Source organism: Acipenser ruthenus, chromosome 8, assembly GCF_902713425.1.
Source record: "Acipenser ruthenus chromosome 8, fAciRut3.2 maternal haplotype, whole genome shotgun sequence".
Taxonomy (NCBI): Eukaryota; Metazoa; Chordata; class Actinopteri; order Acipenseriformes; family Acipenseridae; genus Acipenser; species Acipenser ruthenus.
Genome location: NC_081196.1, coordinates 47,011,532 through 47,033,672, shown reverse-complemented (window position 1 = coordinate 47,033,672; position 22,141 = coordinate 47,011,532). Strand labels below are relative to the sequence as shown.

At 36.5% G+C, this 22,141-nt stretch overlaps 1 protein-coding gene across 1 annotated transcript; it reads right to left on the bottom strand.

Moving 5' to 3' along the window:
* Positions 1-4,119: 4,119 nt before the first annotated feature.
* cfap91 (cilia and flagella associated protein 91) lies at positions 4,120-21,725 on the bottom strand. The gene is made up of 18 exons (XM_034012338.3): positions 21,370-21,725; positions 20,895-20,971; positions 20,308-20,465; positions 19,598-19,681; positions 19,131-19,187; positions 18,434-18,609; positions 17,770-17,947; positions 13,130-13,287; positions 12,382-12,564; positions 11,924-12,057; positions 11,269-11,382; positions 10,865-10,936; positions 8,993-9,139; positions 8,439-8,660; positions 7,728-7,876; positions 6,225-6,316; positions 5,792-5,960; positions 4,120-4,853 (listed from the first exon to the last, which is right to left on the bottom strand). Coding segments are annotated over exons 1-18 (2,262 nt in total). The 5' UTR covers positions 21,461-21,725; the 3' UTR covers positions 4,120-4,852.
* Positions 21,726-22,141: the final 416 nt, after the last annotated feature.

Below are 22,141 nucleotides of genomic sequence, written 5' to 3'. Positions count from 1 at the left end.
TAGTCGCCGAATTCAGTTTATTAATTTCCACCGCGTTACTTTCTAGTACTGCGTCGCTAATTTAAACAATCTGGTATTCAGTTAAGGCTTAACAACTATTAATTTAGGGTTAAAGGGAGGGCGAGAGATGGAAAATAAAAACCGAAAACCAGAAGCCCTATACCATACGGTGGAGTACATGTGTACGCATGCTCTGACGCAGACTTCGTGCTTCATGAACTAAAGAATTCTCAGTTCGCGTATGCTTCTATGGCAAATTAACGTATACTGACAAACAGATTTGTTGTCAAATGATTAACTGCAGAGCCGACTACCGTGTTTCGAACGAATGTCTGTTTTATTTACGAATATATCACGATTTACCTCGTCCAGTAGTCTAGCCATAACAAATGCATATTATAATGCCTTAGAAAATATACAAACTGGATACATAAAACGCATGCATATACTACAACGACGTACCTCTGTTCATAAATGGCGATTTACTCTGCAAATAAATTTCTAAAAACATGTTTACTGTTGTGCAAAACGTATATACTTACCGTACGTTACGTCACACTTTTTACTAGTCATTGGCTGCATGGTGTTTTTATTTTTGTATCTATTCTAAACAATCTAGCTCCACCTTTACGTATTATAAGAAAGACAAGAAACACGATAAAAAAATGCGCAGCTGGCTGTTAACACAGACATAGACAGTCACAAGTCACAATTAATTGTGGACAATAATGAATAATTTCTTTAGAGAACAATACCGGTATATGGAGAGCAATGTTTTCAATCAACTGCAGATTATGCAGGGTCATTTCAACTGCAACATTGAAAGAATACCGTTTTCAAGAAACCTGTTGTCAATGCCCCAGCACGGTTATTCCTGCACAAGCAATGCAGACGCATGATACATTGCTCAATAACTCCTCAGGCTTTTAAATTACTCACCGTGACATGGCTACTGTTTTCTTTATTTCCTCCTCTTGAACAAGTAATATGCAATCCCTACTTTGTTGACAGTCAGAGTGCGAGTAGTACTGCAATATCTACTGTTGTATAACCTTTCCTTCCAATGTCCTTTTTTGGTATACCATGTTCCTAAATGTTTTCTGGTGAGAGTAAAAAATACATTAACTTTGATTCATGTACTAAGGGTTACTCTTAAATGAATTAATTGTCCAGTTTATGGTAAACTGTGCATGCATGACTTAGAAACTCGGCTGTCAGCTAAGCAGAATATCTCAAAAACTGGCCTGAATTCGAAAATGCAGAATTTGGGACGTTATCTAAAGACCAAATCAGCCCAGAATTTGGGACATTATCTGAAAAGCAAAGCGGCCCAGAATTTGGGACATAAATGAAAACAGGGGCAGTCTATATATAAAACTGTGATTACATTAGAGATAAACTAATGTGTCCTCTAACAAAACTGCAATAGTGTATACATTTTATATTAAAATATATCGCAAAACCGATTATAGATATATGCTACTTGAAAGAAAAAAGTACACCACCACAGAAAGCCAATTCTTACATTCGTGCATAACATGATAATTCATATAAAGTAATCACCCATAGTTTGTTACATCAGTCTAGCTTTAATATCTCCCGATGGGAAGTTGCACGGTCAGAACACCATCAGATGTTTACACTGCATTACAAGCTTTCACAATTGCTGTATTTTTAAAGTATCCTTCTGTTTTTTCATGTGTTAAAAGCCAAAATGGCAATTCTGAATTATGTATTATTCAACATGTCCTTAAATCTGTGTTATGTTACATGCAGGTGCATTTCGAGTACTGTGTCCTATTCTGGTCACCACAGTGTGGCCCTGGCCTGGAGAGTCCAACAAAGAGCAACCGGACTAATCCCAGGGCTTAAAGGACTGCTATGAAGATAGGTTGAAAGAACTGAATCCACAGTATTTAGCCTGGCACATAGAAGAATTAGGGGGGGACATGACTGATGTCTTTAAAATCTTAAAAGGAAATGATGTAGTCACCCTAACCTAATACTTGAAGTGCAGCACTAAAACCAGGACCAGAGGACACAGGTGGGAATTAAATGGAGACAGAGGAAAGGAGACACTTCCTCACACAGAGAGTGGTGAGGGTATGGAATGGGATATGTAGTTATGCTGCTCAGTCAGAACCACCTGGATACTTAAAGAAGGTAACTTGACAAAGTTCTGAGATCAACCAGCTACTAGGAACTGGATGAGCTGTGCAAGCCATCATAAATAATAAATCTTATCTGCTGAGCACTTCCATTTATTAAATATGTAATTTTATTTTAACACATGATGGCAATCACCCACCTTACAGTAGCTTAAGTATTTTTTTTTATTATTTCTGCATTTACTTTACTATTTACTGATTGATTTATATTTTCCTTGTTTTAATTATTTAAAATACTATATATTGTTTTATAATTGCCTTGGGCCAATTATTAATTTATTTTTTTAAATCCCTGGTAGTAGTTTGTGATATTAGCTAGACCAGGGCTGGCCACACTTTTTCCTACTGTGGGCCACGTTGACTTACTCAAGAAGGCTAGAGGGCTACACAACACACAATAAAATGAATTTCACAATTTACATAGCCATGCAGTTTCATCTCATAACTGTAGACTCTAGAACACCACTGAAAGCCCAATTTACATTAAATAATTTCAGCAAAGCAAGAAATAGTATGTCCCCTCTATTCAACTTCTATTTTAAAATGAACAAGAAAGGAAGAGTGCTCCCCTAACATTTCAGTGAGACTTGTGAACTTGACTTTTTTGTTTTATGATCTTGTTAACATCAGCTTTCACATACAGTCAAAACATCTCTCAGGTGAGTATCAGAGAGGCAGTTTCTGTGCTGGGATTTGTTGAGTTTCATCAGAGAAAATGTTTGTTCACAAATATATGTGCTTCCAAATGCAGTGAACGTTCTCTGTGCATGCTGTTTCATGTTAGGAAAGCAGACATCTAAACTAGCATAAAACTCCTGCAGGGCAATGTTATTAAATGTGTCCTTTAGCTCCTTAGAGCACTGCTGTTCAATCAATTCAAGCTGTAACGTTTCAGGCAAGTCTTCAACAGTTACAGAAAAAGGCTTAGCAAATAATTTGATGTTGTTTTCTTTGGATTTGAGGTCCAGAAACCTGCCGTGGAACACAGACAAAAGACTCAGCACAGTATTCTTCATATCTTCCATAGTCTATGTGTACATGGTTGGATTTATGGCAAAAAAGTTTAAGCTTGGTTTCAAAGGCTGTGACAGCATCATACAAATGGGAAATCACATGGTTTTTGCCCTGCAATTTCATGTTAAGGTTATTCAAATAGTCAGTTACATCAACCAAAAAGACAAGACCCATAACCCACTGATGATCACTTGCATTCCCTTCTCTTTCACAAAGATGTCAATCTCCTCCCTTAAAACGAAAAAACGTTTCAACACACTGCCAGCGCTGAGCCACCTCACTTCTGTGTGAAAGGAAAGGTCCACATATTGTGCATTCACTTCGTTTAGAAACACTTTGAACAACCTGTGATTTGTAGCATGTGATCGAATCTAATTAATTGATTTCACAACAACTTCCATTATATTTTCCAAAAGAACAACTTTTGAGCACAATGCTATACAAATTAGATTTATCCAATAGATTTCGGGCATTGAGCAATGATGACTGCGTAGTGGGTAAAAACAGGGTTGAGGTGTGTTAGTAGGTGACTCAATAATACGCTCTGTCGACAGTCATTTTAGCCATAAAGATACCTTAAACAGGGCTGTTACCTGCCTCCCTGGAGCCAAAGTCCCTTACATGGAATGAAGAATGCACAAATTATTAAATGCTTATAAAAAAAGAGTCCGTGGTCATTGTATACTCTTAGACCACAGGATGGAGGGCCGCTGGCTATCAGCAGGGTACTGGGTGTTTTACACATTGGAAAAAAATATGAATTACGTATGGCATTTAAATGTAATACCTAAAGAATATGCATATGCACTTCATTGGTTCCTGTTGTCTCAATGATCAATTGTGAATATACTGTATATGGTTTGTTAGAGCTTTATCTTTTTAACATGTTTATGAGGTGGCTGAGGTCAGTTTATAAACAAACCGACCGCAGACAGAAAACAATTTTACCAAACCTTTCCATCCTGCGTTACATATTTATACAAATATATCTTTAAACAATAAGGGGCATATTAGTAAAGGGTGTTTACCAGGTTACACATGCAAATTGGAGTTAAGCGCATCTGGCTATGAACGTAAATTACAAAAATAAACACATACAATATGAAATCGTATTACGCATCTAAAAAGCAGCTTCAGTGTTTTCTGCAAAATAAATTAGAAAATGTAAAGAATAGTGTACAAAGAGACCTTGTATACATAACAAAAAAGAATGCTAGAGCGGCTTCAATCCTTGAATACAAGCACATGTGTTTAAATGTGGTCTTTCAGTAACAAGTCTGGTCATTTGACATTAAAGATGTACAGCAGGAGAATTTGTACAGCACATTTGCAAGCATTGCTTAATGATGTGCCTTCATTATTCCTTACTGCGACCATCGGAGAGCAAGTATCACAAGATGAGAAATCAGTATTAACTGTTGAGAACTTATTTAACTGTGGCATGCATAGAAACACCTCGCTCTCATATAAAACAAAAAGGTTACAATAAATTAAGAACAATGTAATGGCAAATAATCAAATGTATTGCTTTATTTTTATGTTTATGACATTAAACAGATTTCCTGGGTATTTACTTTGAGACAGGCTGTCATGGAAGCAAGATGCACTTCCTGTTTTGAAGTGACATAGATTTCCTTTTCTACATGATGAGCTATCATCCACCAAGATGATCTGAAAAAGAAAAGGCAAACTGGATTAAAGTGTTACAGAACACCCTGCAAAGTTTACAATAACGCATTACGTTAACTTTGTTGTGTCCTGTGTTGTCTGTATTGCAGTCTTATATTTTTAAACATATTGCCAACTCTTTTTAAATTTTGAATCATACATCATGGGTGAACTGGGCAAGACATTTCAACATTTTCACAATACGCCACTCATTTCAACCAGAGAACCAACAGTGTTGCAGCAGGGAGTACAAACTGGATAACACTGAAATGTTTGGAAAAAAAACCCAACATATTTCTCTCCTAAAAAAAAACGTTCCAGAGTAGAAAAAAAAAATCTCTAGTTTATTACCTATGATGTGTGAATAAAAAAATATCAAGATGCTTTGGAATATATTGAAAAGATAATTGCTGCGATATGGACAAAACTTACTGAAGATAAGCATATTCACTGTGGTTTTTAAAGCATTAGGAATGAGCTAACTTACAATTCATTATGAACTCAAGGCTACGGTCTGATGTCAATATACTTAACAGTGATATTTGGATCCACTAACAAAAAACATAAAACAGGACATACAATGTAAAATTGCAGCTGAGCCATGCTCTTTATATGGTTTAAATGATTTTAACACTAAACAGATTTTTTAACTTAGGTATTTTTATCACATTTACAGTGACCCGATTAACACAAATAGTGAACATGAAATAACATTAGAGATTAGATCTCTGACAATGCTTTTTCCACCAGTTGGTTGTACGCGTTGATAATATTTAGCGTGTCTGTTTCGGGAGGGGGTGCCATTGAAGATGCAGCATGCATCTTCAATTTCTGTAGCTGGGAACTGATAACACTGGGTTCTGTTCTACCATCATTAGCTACTAGTGTATACTGAAGAAACTAGTAGTGATAGTATTAGTAGACTTGACAGAAAAACTCACCATGAAGGCTCACTGTCAGTCTCAGTCTGTGTTAATATTTCCTCTAGCACTTTTCTTGCAGCACTAGTAGCAGGGGAGTCCAGCCTCTCAGTAACCCCCTGGCTGGTCTCAGTCGCAGCATGGACTATTCTGTGCGCTGCAAGCAGGTGCTTACGCTGGGACTGCCTCACTGGTACAGGAAAGGAATTTAAATGCAAGTTAAAACACCATCATAAGTGGAGTACTTTCATAGGACAATGAAGAACAAATAAGAATTTAAAAAAGAAGGAAAAAGACAAAGACTATTACAAAAAGAGCTGTCTTTTGCTGCTGATTGAGACTAAATAACTGAGCCATATGTGGTTTTTTGTTGTTTTCTATTGATCTACAATTTATAAAATACTTCTTGTAACCCCATATCTGTTTCCAGACTGGTGTGCCCCATAGTACCCACCTCTATCTCTGACAGTAATTTTCTGTACTTCAGGGATGAGAAAACTGTACACCAGCTCTGCAACAATTTCTTCAGACTGAAGATGTGTCCGGCTGGTGACAAAACAGAACTGGTTAGATTACTATCGTGGAATTAATCTTTACAGTTTAAAAATATTTAAGTATTTAATGGATCTAATGGACTGTGCCATTTACTTTTAGTTTTTCTGCTTCACTGGCTTTTAGCCTGAAAGTGCAGAAGAGAAGAGGCCTTCAATTTAATAACATCAGTTTCCATGGTACTGGTCATTTTACTAAGTACAGACCTGTTACTCCTTTTTTTCTGGGCTTTTCGTTAGCAAGCCTATGTCTCTACTAGAAGTGGCAGAGCTACAATATAATATCTCATTTCGATCGCTACATATGCGATTAGCAAAATAAAAAAAGCCTCTTACCATCTTACTTTGATGAAAAATAAACATTGTGCTGAAATGACAGTACATCTGCATTTGTCAGCCTAGTTTGGATCACAGATAGATCCTTTTCTGATGACAGTATTTATTTACTTTGCTGTCAGATTAGTAATATTGGCTGCTCCGTTTATTTACTTGTTGGTTGCTTGGAAATGCCTTTCTGTTGAAGTCCAACAAAATAATCTAGCAATACTAAACCAACACACATGTTGCATTTCTGCTTTCAGACTTTGAAATAACTACCTATAGAAATATTTCTGCTCATACACAACTGAAGTCTGCCACCTGGTGGTGCAATATATTCATATACAGTAATTCATCGCATATCCGACTGCGGTGGGACCAGAGTAAGCTGTAACAATTACTCACACAATTATTGTTTTAAGACTCCGCTTTTAGTGGGGAGCTCCCCTAAGCCCCTTGTTTAGAAAGATACTGGGTATTAATGCTTGTGACAGGGTAGCCGTCTGCCGTGTGGGTGCGTGCATTCACTGCTGAGTGACAGGCAGGAGATCGAGACGGAGGTTGAAGTTGATATACCCCGCAGGCGAACAGGATTTATTTACATATCAACACATTGAACAACTCGTGTGACACTACAAGCAATGGCAGCGCATGGATCACATACAACACAGTGTACGGAAACTTTGGTAGGATCTACAATATCTGAACTAATCTTCTCTGTTCAATAATAATCTAACGTTGCTGAAGAGGTTGATCGTGGCGGATAAACGGCTAGGGCAGATATGTGGATTACTGTATTAATTGCAGTCTAAATAAATCATTGTAAAGACAGATACTAACAGAGTGGTGTGAGATAGGGGCCGTCACAGGCCTCACTGAGGTCCTTTTCTCTGCCTTAAACACGGACAAATAAAACTTCCTGCCAATAGCTAGTTTTAAATTGGTGCATTTCATTTTAAATCAATGTTATGGTTAACTATTTTGCATGAAAATCAGTTGATGATCCTGCAAAACTGGTCATCATGGGAGCCCTGGGGACATGCTTTCACTGATTTCTTCAATTATGATTATAGCATGAAAATACATACGTTTTCTCCATTTCGTAAGCAATATGATTGACCTCCTCAGCCACTTTGTGAATCTCATCCCTGGCTTGTTCATCTGCTGTCTTCTCAATTGTACCCAGAATTATATCTTCCAGATATGATTCAACACTTTCCTGGTGCACCTGGACAACCTTAAAGGAATGTAAACTTTTCAAATACACAAGTCTTAAATACAAAGCAACAGCAACAATATAATAACATATCTGCGTAAACATGTCAGTGCTTTTCTGATGTGCAATTCATCTTGTTTACCTTTGTAAGTATAAGTTCCCCCACAGCTGAAGCTAAGTGTAAATGCAAGGCGTGGGGGCTGTTTATATGTCTGCACCAGCATTGCAAGTTCACTTTTTGCTGTCTCTTCAGCTCTTTTGTACAATAGTCCCGCATACAAGCCCATGAGTGTATGAGCTCTTTAGACAATCATTTACACATACTATTAATAACGTTGTTGTCAAATGAAAGTGGTGATGTTATAGGCTTGAATTATTAAGTGCTCTGCTGGATATACAGAAAGATATGTGTGCACAGAGTCCTATTTTTGGTCATTGCAGTTTTGATATCTTTGTTGTAACTCATTAAGAATACGACACACTTCAGAGTTAAAAGTGTAGACATATTAAGAAAACGATATTAAAAAGTACACCATATACTGTAGTCCTGCTGTCATAGGTTTCGTTTGTAAGACACACTAACCTGTCTGAAAATCTCATCCTCTTCACGTCTGCGCCTCTCCTCTACTTGGCGACGGCCGCTCTCCTCAGCCTCCCGAATTCTCCTGTCTCTCTCTGCTAGCATGGCAAATGCATGGATACGTCGCTCTTCCTGCAGTCGAACCAGCTCCTTGGAGAGGAAGTCGAACATGTCTGCCAGAATGCCCCCTTCTAAATTTGACTGGTGGCTTTCAATGACCGACAACTAGAAGAGGCACAAAAAACTGTTTATTTAGTTATTATTTTTAAATAATAAGTATGATTTAATTATTCTACCTTAATTACACAAGGTGAGTAGTTTGCAACAAGACAACTTAAACAGAGAAATTAAGCAGCACTTGTTATATTGTACTCTATCTTTCTCAAGGTTGTGTCTGAAAGAAGATTAAGACCAAATAGCAAATCAATCCTTCATCAGGAATATTGACTGCAAATAGGGATTTTTTTAAGATCACAGCATTGTTTTACTAACTTACTATGTGTGCATTGGTAAGAAGTTGTATTACTTTGCTAAATCTAAATGTGTTTTGCTCTCACCTTGTGCTGGTGCATGTCTCTTTGGCGCTGTAATGCCAGTGTGATCTGTTTCTCAGCTTTCTTCAACAGTTGTTTATCCTCCTGCAGAGCATGTGTAGTCCGGAGCTCCTGAATCAACTCCAAACGCTTCTCTTTGCCTTCAAACATCTGAAAAAGTTCAAAGAGGAACAACGGCTTGATTATCCTTTTAATGTGCAATATACTTTTTATTCAAAACTGTATCAAAAGAAATACACGCTGAAGTAAAAGGATAACTAACAAGACACAAGAAGTAGCATAATTGGGGTAGAGCTTGCACACTCTGGCAAGTTAAATTATACAGAATAACTGACTGAGAAATACTGTCCCATTTTCTGAAAGAACAACAACAAAAACTTAGTAAGAGCAGTTAAACTATTTAAAGTGAGAACACAGTATGAACCGTGTATTCAGTTGTGTTTGGAGAGAGATAGAAGAAATGACTGCTCCCATTATCAGGAGAAGAAAGATATGTTATTACAGTATTTGGACAGTGGACAGAGGTTATTAATTGGCATGAAAATACAGCAGTTGGTTATTATACACTGAAACAACACGTTTTAACTATGTATGTCTAATTTAACTTATCCCTTAACTAAAAGCAAATAAATGTACACCTTTGTAATGGACTTTCAATTACCAGTACAGTATACCGGATTCTGCCGAGTCAACGCCCAGGAAGGCGTAAAGTTGTTGTTAAGGCAAAAGTGTGTGTGTGGGGGGACATTAACTCAGGCAGGAGTGAAATTACAGGCATTATTGTCTCCAGTGCAAAACCACGTCATGAAAAACCACATTTGTCTCTGAAAAACGCTAAAATAAAAGTTGCTACATTTAGAAAACATATAAAACATGTGAAATAAAGGGCTTTACATAATCTCTGCTAGTAAGAAATTGCAGTGTCTAGTGTGAAAACACAACATACAATCATAAATCCCAAAGTAGCACTATAGCATTAAAATGATCAATACAAAAAATGGTGCCCGAGTTACAAAAAAGAAGAAAAAATCTAAAATATGGATTGTAACAGGAAAGCGTAATCAATCAGACTGTAGAGTCTGTATCATCTGCTCTGAAGATAACCCTCACCCTCACCCTAACCTGAATCATTCAATGCACAGAGCAACTACTTCTAGGCAGTTTTTTCTATTCACGCGAGCTGCGATATTTCCCCTCGGCATTATTAGCGTATGGTTGTTAAAAAACAGAAATTAATGGTGAAAATTTGACTTTCAGCTAAAAGTTGGGGTGGGGCAATTGTTCAAACCGGGATGTTGACTCAGCAGAATCTGGCAATTGGCTGTGTGGAATTAATGACTGTGGTTTCTTATAGGCTATATGGGTAATTTTTACTTACATTTCTTTAATGGATTTTTTCCTTGTTGTGAGGTACTGGTTTCTAAGGATATATGTTTTGCTGCTAACTTTCAGGTCACATACTGTTTTTTTTTTGTTTGTTTGTTTTTTTTTAAACTCGAATAATAAATTATTATGTTTCTTCTACCATCAGACACCTACAGTGGAAGAAAGCTTGCTTTGTAACTATTTAGTATAGTAACGTTGCAAAGGCTATTTTGGGACACTTGACAGATTAGCCCAACGTGCATAGAAATCCCAACAGTTTACCACTGAAATCCATTATAGTTTATAGTAAGTAATTAATCACTGTATTGCTGTATTTTGTATACATTAAAACCCTTTAACATCACATTTATATTTATTTTTAATTTTTAGCTGAGTATATTTTGATAATAGGATTTGCATTCTCGCGTGACCTTTTATACGTCCTGCTTATTAAGGAGGTGGTAGTATGTAAATCCTTTTAGCCAAGAATACTAATTAAAAATGACTCACCATATTTTGAATGGCTCGTCCTCTTAAGAGTTTCTGCAGGTAAATTACTGCAAGTTCTTTCTCCTCCTCTCCCTGATGAATTAAAAAAAAAAACGCATTAATCCTTCATTTTTGCAACAGCAGTTAAAGAACAATAGGGAACTAATGGGGAACACTTACACGTTAAAAATGTTTTATATATATTTTTTAAATATGTGCTCAGATATTACATATTCTGATATATAGTAAGTTTTATGAATATGAAACTTTATTTATTTAAATTAAAAAAAAGTATTAAGTAACTCCCGAAGCTTTTCTAACTTAGTAATAACAGTTAACCATTATGAATGTATGTGTTTTTACTTGTTTAATTTACATTTTCATATAGGACTTGTGATACAATATCATGTTTCAATGGATGTTACCTCAGGTGGTGCTCGAATAGTAGGAGTTGTGGGACGTGGAATTGGTTTTTCTATCTTCTGCAGGAACCGCAATGGCTTCTTCTCTTCACCTTTTGTCTTCTCATCTTTCAGAGCCTACAGTTAAAATGCACAATGTTTTTCCCTCCACAAGTTCCAAATCTAACACTCTGTACTGTATAAATCTGTTGTAGTTGCAGCTAATTCATAGACACTCCCCTCATAGGGATGCTTAAGTAGTTCACCAAGAAAACTACATTTCCTCATTACCACACAGTGACTGCAATTGTCCAAAAAGCTAGTACTGTCAGCATATTCAGATAATCTGATACAGGATCCCAGGGAATCTTAATGATAGGTAACTACATTGTGTTACCACTAAACCTGTCTTTTTCACTTGGCCATTACCTTGAAGGGTCAATCCCTGTAGCTATCATTTAATTAAATCTCTCTGCCATTCGCTTTCAATGGGATTCCAAATCCTAGTAGCACAGAACTGGCTTATTTAAAACACAGGACCTTTACAAAAGTAAAGTCCAAAGCATTTGCCCCCCTTATAGCGATAAACAGATGTATTACGTGTACTGTATTTGGAGACAAGCATTTCCCCCGATAAATCCTTGTAACTTGATGTTTCCTCAAGTTATCATGACATTACCTGATGAATCTCTGACAACTCCAGTTCTCGACGTGCAGCTCGCTTGATGAACCCAGTGTTAGTTTTGGGCTTTGGGGCTTTTATCCGTGGCTGCGTGACAAAATCCGGAAGGGATGATTCCAGTTCCAACAAGCCTTAACAATAGAAATTTGACTGGATAAGTATTACAAAAATATATATATTTTACTTTCTAACGAGGAAAAAAGGAAGCTGTCTATTAAAAACAGATGTTGGTGTTTTCAAGACTGGACTGACAGCAAGATTTTATTTTTACAATAAACAGTTTGTGAAAGCCTGATTGCAGCTTGTTACCTATAGTGTGGAAAACATACAGCTGGATACGCGTAACAGTGAAAGTCATATTTAAAGAACATCCCAGGTTCTCAGATGAGAGGTGCATTTGTCAAGTTTTCCAAGCACCTATTTATTAAAAGGTCAGCAAAAGGAAAATAATTTACCTTCAAAAGAACTAAGGAATCGGCTTTTCACAACACATCGCTCAGAGTTACGATCTGGAAAAAAACCAATCCGAGATAGTGGGGCATATGTTTGTGAACCATAATCCGCATACTCTTTAATGAAGTCACGCCGTTCCAGTTTCCCCTCAACATTCGTCATCTTTCCAGTTAGTTTCCTTATAGCTAGAAAAAAATATACATTTATTATTATCCAGAAACAGAAGTTTACTGACTGTTACAAACTCAAACTCGAGACTAGAACTGACAGCAGCTTCTTGAAATATAGATATATAGTTGAATTACAGAATGTTAAAGTCATACATGTATAAATACAATATTAGAGCTATTAGTATCATGAAATAGTAAAACCCCCAAACCTCTATATTCCCCGACTATAATATTTAAGCAAACAAAAATGCCTTAACTTAGTTTAATCCTATTTAGTTATCTCAACAAAAAACAATACAGAAATTGCCATACTGATAGTCAGACAAAAGACAGAAAGGGAGCCTCCATATACCCTCAGGTTAAACTTTCAGTAACTTACTAAATAATGTCCTTAACAAGTTTCAACCCAGTCTTAACCTGAATTTAAACAAGTCTGTTCACGTGTTTAAAAGTCACAACCTACTGGAGCTGAGACTCAGGTGGGGGCTTGCTTAAAGTATTGACATGCAATATATTCTGAGGATTTGTAGGATAGGACCAGATTACTGTAATCAAATAAAGTAAGTAACACCCTGCACACCCTTGATGTGGTTATTACGAATTCTCATGATTTTCTCCTCCTTCTTATGCTGGTGTTTGGACCAGAGGTTGTCGAGACGTTTTGTGTTTGCTTCCTGTTGCTTATCTTCACGCTGCTTGAGGAGTTTCTTCAGCACCTCCAGACGGGCCTCCTGCAACCTGGTTGTCATTGGAAACAAAAAGACACCAATCACTAAACAGTTTCTAAATGATAAACCACCAGCAAGATAAATTAAATGAACAGCCAACAGTGCTGTGCAGCAGAAACTATCTGGAGCCCACTGCTTCCCTCTGCTGGCAAAAAAACAAACAAAAAAAAATGTAAAAAGCACACGGAAGTTCCACTCTGCTGAGAACGAGAAAAGTAAGGCCCTTTATCATGGAAAATCAATGTTAAATTGAAAACAAGCCTGGACACGCAGTAGTTTCTCAGTTCTACTGTTTGTTGTTGTGAATGAACTCAAAGCAGGGCTACAATTTGTTTTATAAAATGTGAAACACTGTGATGCAACTGAGCCAAGGAAAGGACAGACACAGAAATTATTTTTCAAAATAATATACATAATACGCTGTGTGCAGTTTTGGACTCTGTTATATAAATGATAATACTATGGCCTAGTACCCATTACATACATTCCAAACAACTGAGCCAAAATATTCAGGTTATGTTATATTTTCATACTTTTGGTAAAGACAAGACAAGACAACACAGAACCCTCCATTGCCAATATATTTGCCAGGTTTATAAATAATATTTTTCTCATTTCAATTTTGCAAGTGAAGAAGCTACTGTATTAAATACATTAATATTTCCTGCCACATACTGGTTGAATTGATGCAAGTAATCCACATATTGATCTGACCAATTAAATGAACAATTAGGGCAGTTTCAATTGTCAACATGATCACAAATGACCATTAAACCAAGGTCAAATAATGTTACAGAGATATTGGACAATACACTGGGTTCTATGGCAGACCTCATTTGTTCCACATTTTGCATTTAATTTTGTTAAAAAGACCCCAGAGTAATAACAGCTGGATTAATAGTCTTAAAGGGAGGTACTTAGATCTGCCTCTATTTATATCATTACTGTTGACCCAGTGTCTTTTAAAAGGTCACATAGGATAAAGCTGTATCCACACTGGACGCGAGCGACTCAAGTGAATAATTTAGAAGTCACTGCAGCCAAATGGGAGTATCCACACCAGCAGCGAGCAACGTCGCTTTGAGAAAATTTTGCGTCACTAAAATAGAACCTGTTTCTATTTATTTTTTTTTCGTTGCACGACTGGAATGAAACTGACCAATCAGAAGCAAGGTTAACACCCTTGACACACGTAAAACACATGCCTCAAAACAAGTCACGCCTCAAAACAGAAAATTTAATTTATGAGGTGCAGCAGTATCCATTATTACATGATTGCAAATTGAACTACAAAGACACCCAGAAGAAAGACAATGCCTGGGTGGCTTGCAGGCAGTGCATTTAGCAGCAGAGACATTTTCTTTTCCAATTATGCAAGTCGCATAAAAATAGGTTTATTAATAAGCAAAAATAAACTGGAGCATAAATGCAGTCTAACATATCCAGCATTTAATGGAAAAATGGGCACTTGCTGGCTTTTAAAAATGACACAAAAAACATCCCGCATTCATATAACTTAAACATGTGACCTAATTTTAAGCTATGGCTTTTTTTTTTTTTTTTTTGGTTTGTTCGTTTTTATGATAAATAACGTTTTGAAGATTATGAGCCATATTTATAAAACATTTTCTGTCAAGTTCACTGGACTGTTTTAAAAGGATAAACTAAATAAAAGTAACCTGAGCATAATAAGACAGATTTTAATAATAATAATAATAAGAAGAAGAAGAAGAAGAAGGTCATTATGTAGTGCTTAACAACAATGTAGTAGTAATAATAATAATAATAATAATAATAATAATAATAACAATAATAATAATAATAATAATAATAATGTTGCACTTTAAAATACTTTAAAAAGTGAATAAACAAAAAGGAATAAAGAAGGAATTTGTAAAGAAACAATTGAGATTGCAATAAATTGTATATATAAATGTATAACAATAAAATAATTTTGTTGAAAATGTCAGTTCAACTATACTATTACTATTGTCCATATGTCTTCTGACAGCTGGAGATGTACCTGGCTTCAAATCAGACAACTACTACTGGTACCATGAAATTAAAAACTACATCTGTACAATTAATACTAATAATAATGATAACAATAAAACTGTTGGATATATAGGGATGTTAAATAACTCTGATCTATAGATTTTACAAGTCTAACCCTTTATTTGGGGTTTACCTTTATAAACCCCAAAAATAATGACTAAAGCTAAGGTAATGCAAAACAATTACATCCCAAAAGTAGACAAATCTAAATCTAAAACAAAATGGCCAAAATGGTTTAATAGATCAATTAAAAAAAATATTCAGCGAAAAAAGGCACTTTACAGAGCGTTTAAAAGGGACCAAAAACAAAGTACACAGAAAGAGTACTTGGAACTGCAAACACAAGTCAAAAAGGAAGTTAGAAAGGCCAAGAGAAAGATAGAAATCAATATTGCTAAGGGGGCTAAAACCAATTCCAAAATGTTTTTCCAATATTATAACAGCAAGAGAACATTCAAAGAGGAGGTTAAATGTCTAAGAGACACAAATGGCAAAATCATAGATGAAGAAAAAAAATAGCAAATACATATACAATAAATGATTACTTTTCACAGGTTTTTACGAAAGAGGACACGAACAACATGCCCCATATGTCGACCTGTTCCTATCCAATTTTAAATAACTTTAGCATAACAGAGGCAGAAGTGTTAAAGGGACTAGGAGCTCTTAAAATAAACAAATCCCCTGGGCCGGATGAGATCCTCCCAATAGTACTCCAAGAAATGAAAGAAGTTTTTTACAAACCGCTAACCAAGATCATGCAACAGTCTCTTGACACAGGGGTTGTACCGACAGACTGGAAAATAGCAAACGTAATACTGATCCACAAAAAGGGAGACAAAACCGAACCAGGTAACTACAGACCAATAAGCCTGACTTCTATTATATGTAAACCTATGGAAACTATAAGAAGATCCAAAATGGAAAATTACCTATATGTTAACAATATCCTGGGAGACAGTCAGCATGGTTTTAGGAAAGGAAGATCGTGTATAACTAACCTACTTGACTTTTTTGAGGATGCAACATTGAAAATGGATAATTGCAAAGCATACGACATGGTTTATTTAGATTTCCAGAAAGCTTTTGACAAAGTCCCGCATAAAAGATTAATTCTCAAACTGAACGCAGTAGGGATTCAAGGAAATGCATGCACATGGCTTAGGGAGTGGTTAACATGTAGAAAACAGAAAGTACTGATTAGAGTAGAAACCTCAAAATGGAGCAAGGTAACCAGTGGTGTACCACAGGGATCAATATTAGGTCCTCTGCTATTCCTAATCTACATTAATGATTTAGATTCTGGTATAGTAAGCAAACTCGTTAAATTTGCAGACGACACAAAAATAGGAGGAGTGGCAAACACTGTTGCAGCAGCAAAGGTCATTCAAAATGATCTAGACCGCATTCAGAACTGGGCAGACACATGGCAAATTAAATTTAATAGAGAAAAGTGTAAAGTATTGCATGCAGGCAATAAAAATGTGCATTATAAATATCATATGGGAGATACCGAAATTGAAGAGGGGAACTATGAAAAAGACCTAGTAGTTTATGTTGACTCAGAAATGTCTTCCTCTAGACAATGTGGGGAAGCTATAAAAAAGGCCAACAAGATGCTCGGATATATTGTGAGAAGTGTTGAATTTAAATCAAGGGAAGTAATGTTAAAACTTTACAATGCATTAGTAAGACCTCACCTAGAATATTGTGTTCAGTTCTGGTCACCTCGTAACAAAAAAGATATTGCTGCTCTAGAAAGAGTGCAAAGAAGAGCAACCAGAATTATCCCGGGTTTAAATGGCATGTCATATGCAGACAGGCTAAAAGAATTGAATCTATTCAGTCTTGAACAAAGAAGACTACACGGTGATCTGATTCAAACATTCAAAATCCTAAAAGTGTCGACCCAGGGGACTTCTTTGACCTGAAAAAAGAAACAAGGACCAGGGGTCACAAATGGAGATTAGATAAAGGGGCATTCAGAACAGAAAATAGGAGGCACTTTATTACACAGAGAATTGTGAGGGTCTGGAACCAACTCCCCAGTAATGTTGTTGAAGCTGACACCCTGGGATCCTTCAAGAAGCTGCTTGATGAGATTCTGGGATCAATGAGCTAATAACAACCAAACGAGCAAGATGGGCTGAATGGCCTCCTCTCGTTTGTAAACTTTCTTATGTTCTAACAGAGTTGCCAGAGGTCAGGGTGGTAACCAAACAAGACCTCTTTTGTAATGGGACAGCCCATCTCTAGTGTGTCCAATAGGAATGCATGGGCAGGGTCATGTATTTATTTCCAGTCTTTTGGATAATTTCCAAGTCACGTCTGGTGTGGATTGACATTCGCTTGCGTCCAATGTGGATGAAGCTTTAGACTCTTCAGCTGCCTCAAGAGCAACAGATTGGATATCGGATGGCAAGCTTCCGATTATTACCTCTCTATTTCTGCTTCTCGGATTGCCCACTCCTGTCTTTCCATCTCATCCATCATTCTTCTCCTTTTGTCTAGTTGTGAAAGATCATTTAGCGGTGGCAGGGTTGCTTCCCAGGCACGCTTCACTCTTGCCCGCTCTATCATCTCCACTTCTGCCACACCAGATGGTAGACCTTGACCTGGTGTTATAAAGTTGGGGGGTGAAACAATTAACTCATGAAATAAAGCAGTTTAAAAAGGGTCCATTATGTGATACTTAATATGTACAGGGAAGTTGACATTATTCAATCATGTGTCATTCTAATTCAGCTTCTGGACTAATTTCAACCATTACATTATACACATAACACTGGCTGTTCAAACTGTGAGAAATGACATCATACTGTATCATATACAATTATAGACACCCTTCAGATGACTTAACAAAAACAAAGGTCATCCTCAGAAACTGTTATTTACCATACAATGTGCTGCGTTCTTAAACTTTACAATTGTGCCTATGCATGGGATGACGTCTGAGCATAAGACGTACTGGTAATTTGATAGATGCATTAAGTACATGATTGTCTCATGAATTATCTGTCTCATATGCTTCTTTAACCATAGATCCTTATTTTGTCTTCCATTATTTTTTATTTCCAGAGCGGTACTAAGTACATTCATACCCCATGTTAAGGTAGCAAGCGTCAAGAGCTCCGGAGCTGAACCAGGTCTTATTACATACTCTAGGGTGCAGGGATCAGTCTGGGCCTCGCTTTCTCTGTAATCTGTTTGTACAGCTACTGTACGCACTAGTGGGGTTGCAGGTCTCCCGCCATCAGGAGGTGCAAAGGGATCTGCTCTAGAGAAAGAAAAGGCAATCGCAGCATTTTAGATTTCTTCAGTACCTGTCAGCAATGTTATACTGTATCCTTCTGATAAAAATATAAATTGCTAGTGCTGATTCTATTAGAAAAACACATGTAGAGCTATTAGACTGCAATAAGTCTTACACTCATGAAAGTCAATAGAAGGTTAAGGTAAATAAGGAAATCGTGGACATCTCCATTTGTAATTAGGAATTTTAAAATCCTTTACTTTTGTGATGATTGTTCCCAGTATCCATCAGCACCTGTAGATTTCTGGAGATTTTACATCCTTGTCAGAATCCCATTATAATTGCCACAGGCACAAGTTATCCTACAAACTTGGAATCTAAACTACTGAAATAATAATGGCCATTGAATAACAGTATTATGTTATTGTTTGCACAGTTCTGTAAAATAGTTTATTGGCCAATAAACAACACAACAGATTGATAGTATATTGGCTGTACTGCATTTGAAAAATCTATGCTGCAAGACATAATTCTACAGGACATACTTGGGTATTGCAAGAACAACTTCTGGTGGGATATGTTGGGAGAACGGAATCAAAGGGCTAGAAAGAGAAAAACACAGAAAATAATTACGCACTTTACAATGCATGAAGTGTAAATTGTGAAACCATAATTGAGACTTCACACTCATATATTACGTTATTGAGGATGGAACATTTTAATTAAGTCATTTTTTTTTATAACAAATGGTCTGTATGCTTACTTACTCCCTGAATAGATAAGGAGATACCGGTAATAGATTTCTAGGAATCTCTATAAATGTACTGCCCATGAACTCCACTCAGACCCCTTGTTTACTTAATATATCGGTATCCTTGAACAACATTTTATTTAGCAAGATGTCCCACCAATGTTATCAATTTATTTCCAATAAAAAATGACTGGATGGGATATTTGTTCTTTCTGTCAAGACCAGTATCACACTGAAAGTTACACCAGTTGAATTTCTTACCGCTTAAAGTATTTATAGAAATTTTTCCCTGAAACATCAGGATGATTACATATGCTATCTTGGATTTTGATAGCAGGGTTATATCTGTAAAATAAAACATCAGAATGATTAAGAACAAAAACAAAGCATCCCTGGGAATTACATTTCCAATGGCATGGTTAGTAAACATGAACTACAATGAGTATGTGAAAAAGATCTGCATCAGTGGTTAAAACAATGTAAACATTTGTTTTTACTGTAGAACTTGTCTGAAATAATTGTGTATCAACTGTAAAGACAGTGGGTGGTTTACTGGACAACACTGGTAATAGAAATAAATTGAGAAAATCATAGAATACACCGGTGTACCAAATAGTAAGATAACAACTGAAAGGTCACATGACCTCAATATGGAATCCATATTAGGTCAGATATCAAGGACCCTAACACATTACCATGAACTGCTAACCTGTATATAATAGCCCTGCTAATATTAAGTCATTTAACTCAAACACTATCAAAAATGTGAGGTGATGGAACTTGACCTCAAGAACAGCATATGAAGCGAACGTCTCAGTGTTTATAATCTGGAAACCAAAAAGTCACATGGCCACAGTATGACAATTATCTTAGGTCACATGTGAAAGTGATGGCAGCATCAGATTTTCAGTAACATATAAGCTCCCATCACAGGGATGCTTAATAAAAACATAAAATATTCCCATATTTACGCTGCTATTTGATGAAGGGCTTCTCTCCGCTGTTCTACTCTGCCCCTCCAGCGACGGTCTATAAACACTGGTACAGGGTCTGTAGCCTCTAGTCTCAGCGTGTATCGAGGATGATGAGGCAGATTACTGAACATTGCTTTGTACTCCGGAACTTTTTTCTGTTTTGGGAAAACAATTGCATTATTAAAGTCGGGAATGATAAATACATTACAGCTCACCAGTGCTCTAATTGCAAGACAGTGTGGGGACTTTGTTGCCATTGTTTCTGGTATGTTGTCTTTTTACATTATATATTCTTTGTTTATTGAAAGCAGCTATTCACCAAAGGCTAACAAAGGGCTTTTATCAGTAATCTAAGATTCTACACTGACCCACTAGGATGTCTTAAACCAAGCTCTTGAGCATTTCAGTCTCAATACATACTGTATCCTCTTTCCAGCTGTGCTCAGAGTTGAAAGGTGCAATGATTGATCTACTGCACCACTTAGACTTTAAGATTTTGTAACTCAGGCATCTACAACTTCACAAATCTGATGGCACTATTAGGCCTAATCTGTTAAAAGCACTACAAAGAGAATAATACTTACCACACGATCCAAAGATGCATGGGCCCTGAAGCTGGCTCTGGCATGATCCTTCTCACTTGAAACAGTGTATACATGATCTGCAGCAACAACATATCAGTATCATTAGGTCGATATTTACAATTTACACCTTTGTGTGTGTGTGTGTGTGTGTGTGTGTCAATTTGTATTGAAATTACTGGATAATTAGCCTTGCACTGCAACTTCATTTTAGGCCCAGTTAAAAACAACCACCCCCAAACGCCCAGAAACGTTTTTTGGAAACTAAGTGACAAAAAGGTCAAAAGATTGTTATAATTTCCCACAGAGCATTCATACATATAGGCTGACCATAAAAACTATTTCGTTAATACTACTAGAATTGCTTTTAAAAACGTTATGAATATATATTTTCAGAAAACGCATTAAGCTCACACATATGATATATTAGTATGTTAAATAAATGAAGAACGACACATTATAGAATAAAGTTACTTGCCATACAAATAATCATGGACCCGATGTGGTCTGTATCCAAGACTTCCACCCCCAGCCCCATGCTGAACTGTCTGAGTCGCTGTCACACTCATTTTCGTTGAATAAATGCGGCTTCAGTTTAAAAAGATACACATTATAAATAAATCGTAAGGTAGTTCTTCCACCTCGGGGTTATGAGCCTGCTTTGAATTGCAATCTGGTGTACTCTGATGAGCTAACCCTCTCACTCAGACTCCATTTTAGTTGTTTAAGAGTAACTATGTGGATTGTAAACAAATACGGCACCCATGGAAACGGTTACCAATGTTACAGTGTAGACGGCTGCACACGTGATGAAGTGCTGGCACGCACGTTCTCAGCTTGGGGGATTGGAAGTGGTTATTAAATAGACCAGTTGAAAATAATTTGTAAAATATAACATTTAAAATAAATAAGTGCATTGAACACGTAATCAGTCACGTGTTTCACTTGATCAGCCAAAAAGTCCAAACTGCTTGATGGGCAAAACCAAAAACATGTTCCTCTTCACATAGAACAAGTGGGCCGTACCCTCATTACATCTCAACTTTGCTAAAGAAAGAAAGTCCATTGCAAGTTTCATCACAATCATATAAGCGGTTGTACAGCTATGGCCAAAGGTTTTGCATCACCTTATATAATTAACTCACTTTGCTTTGTGAAGTCGAATGAAACCTGTACAATAATGTTACATTAACATATTGAAGAATTACATACCGCTTTGTAGTTTTCCAAATACTATAAAGCCATACATA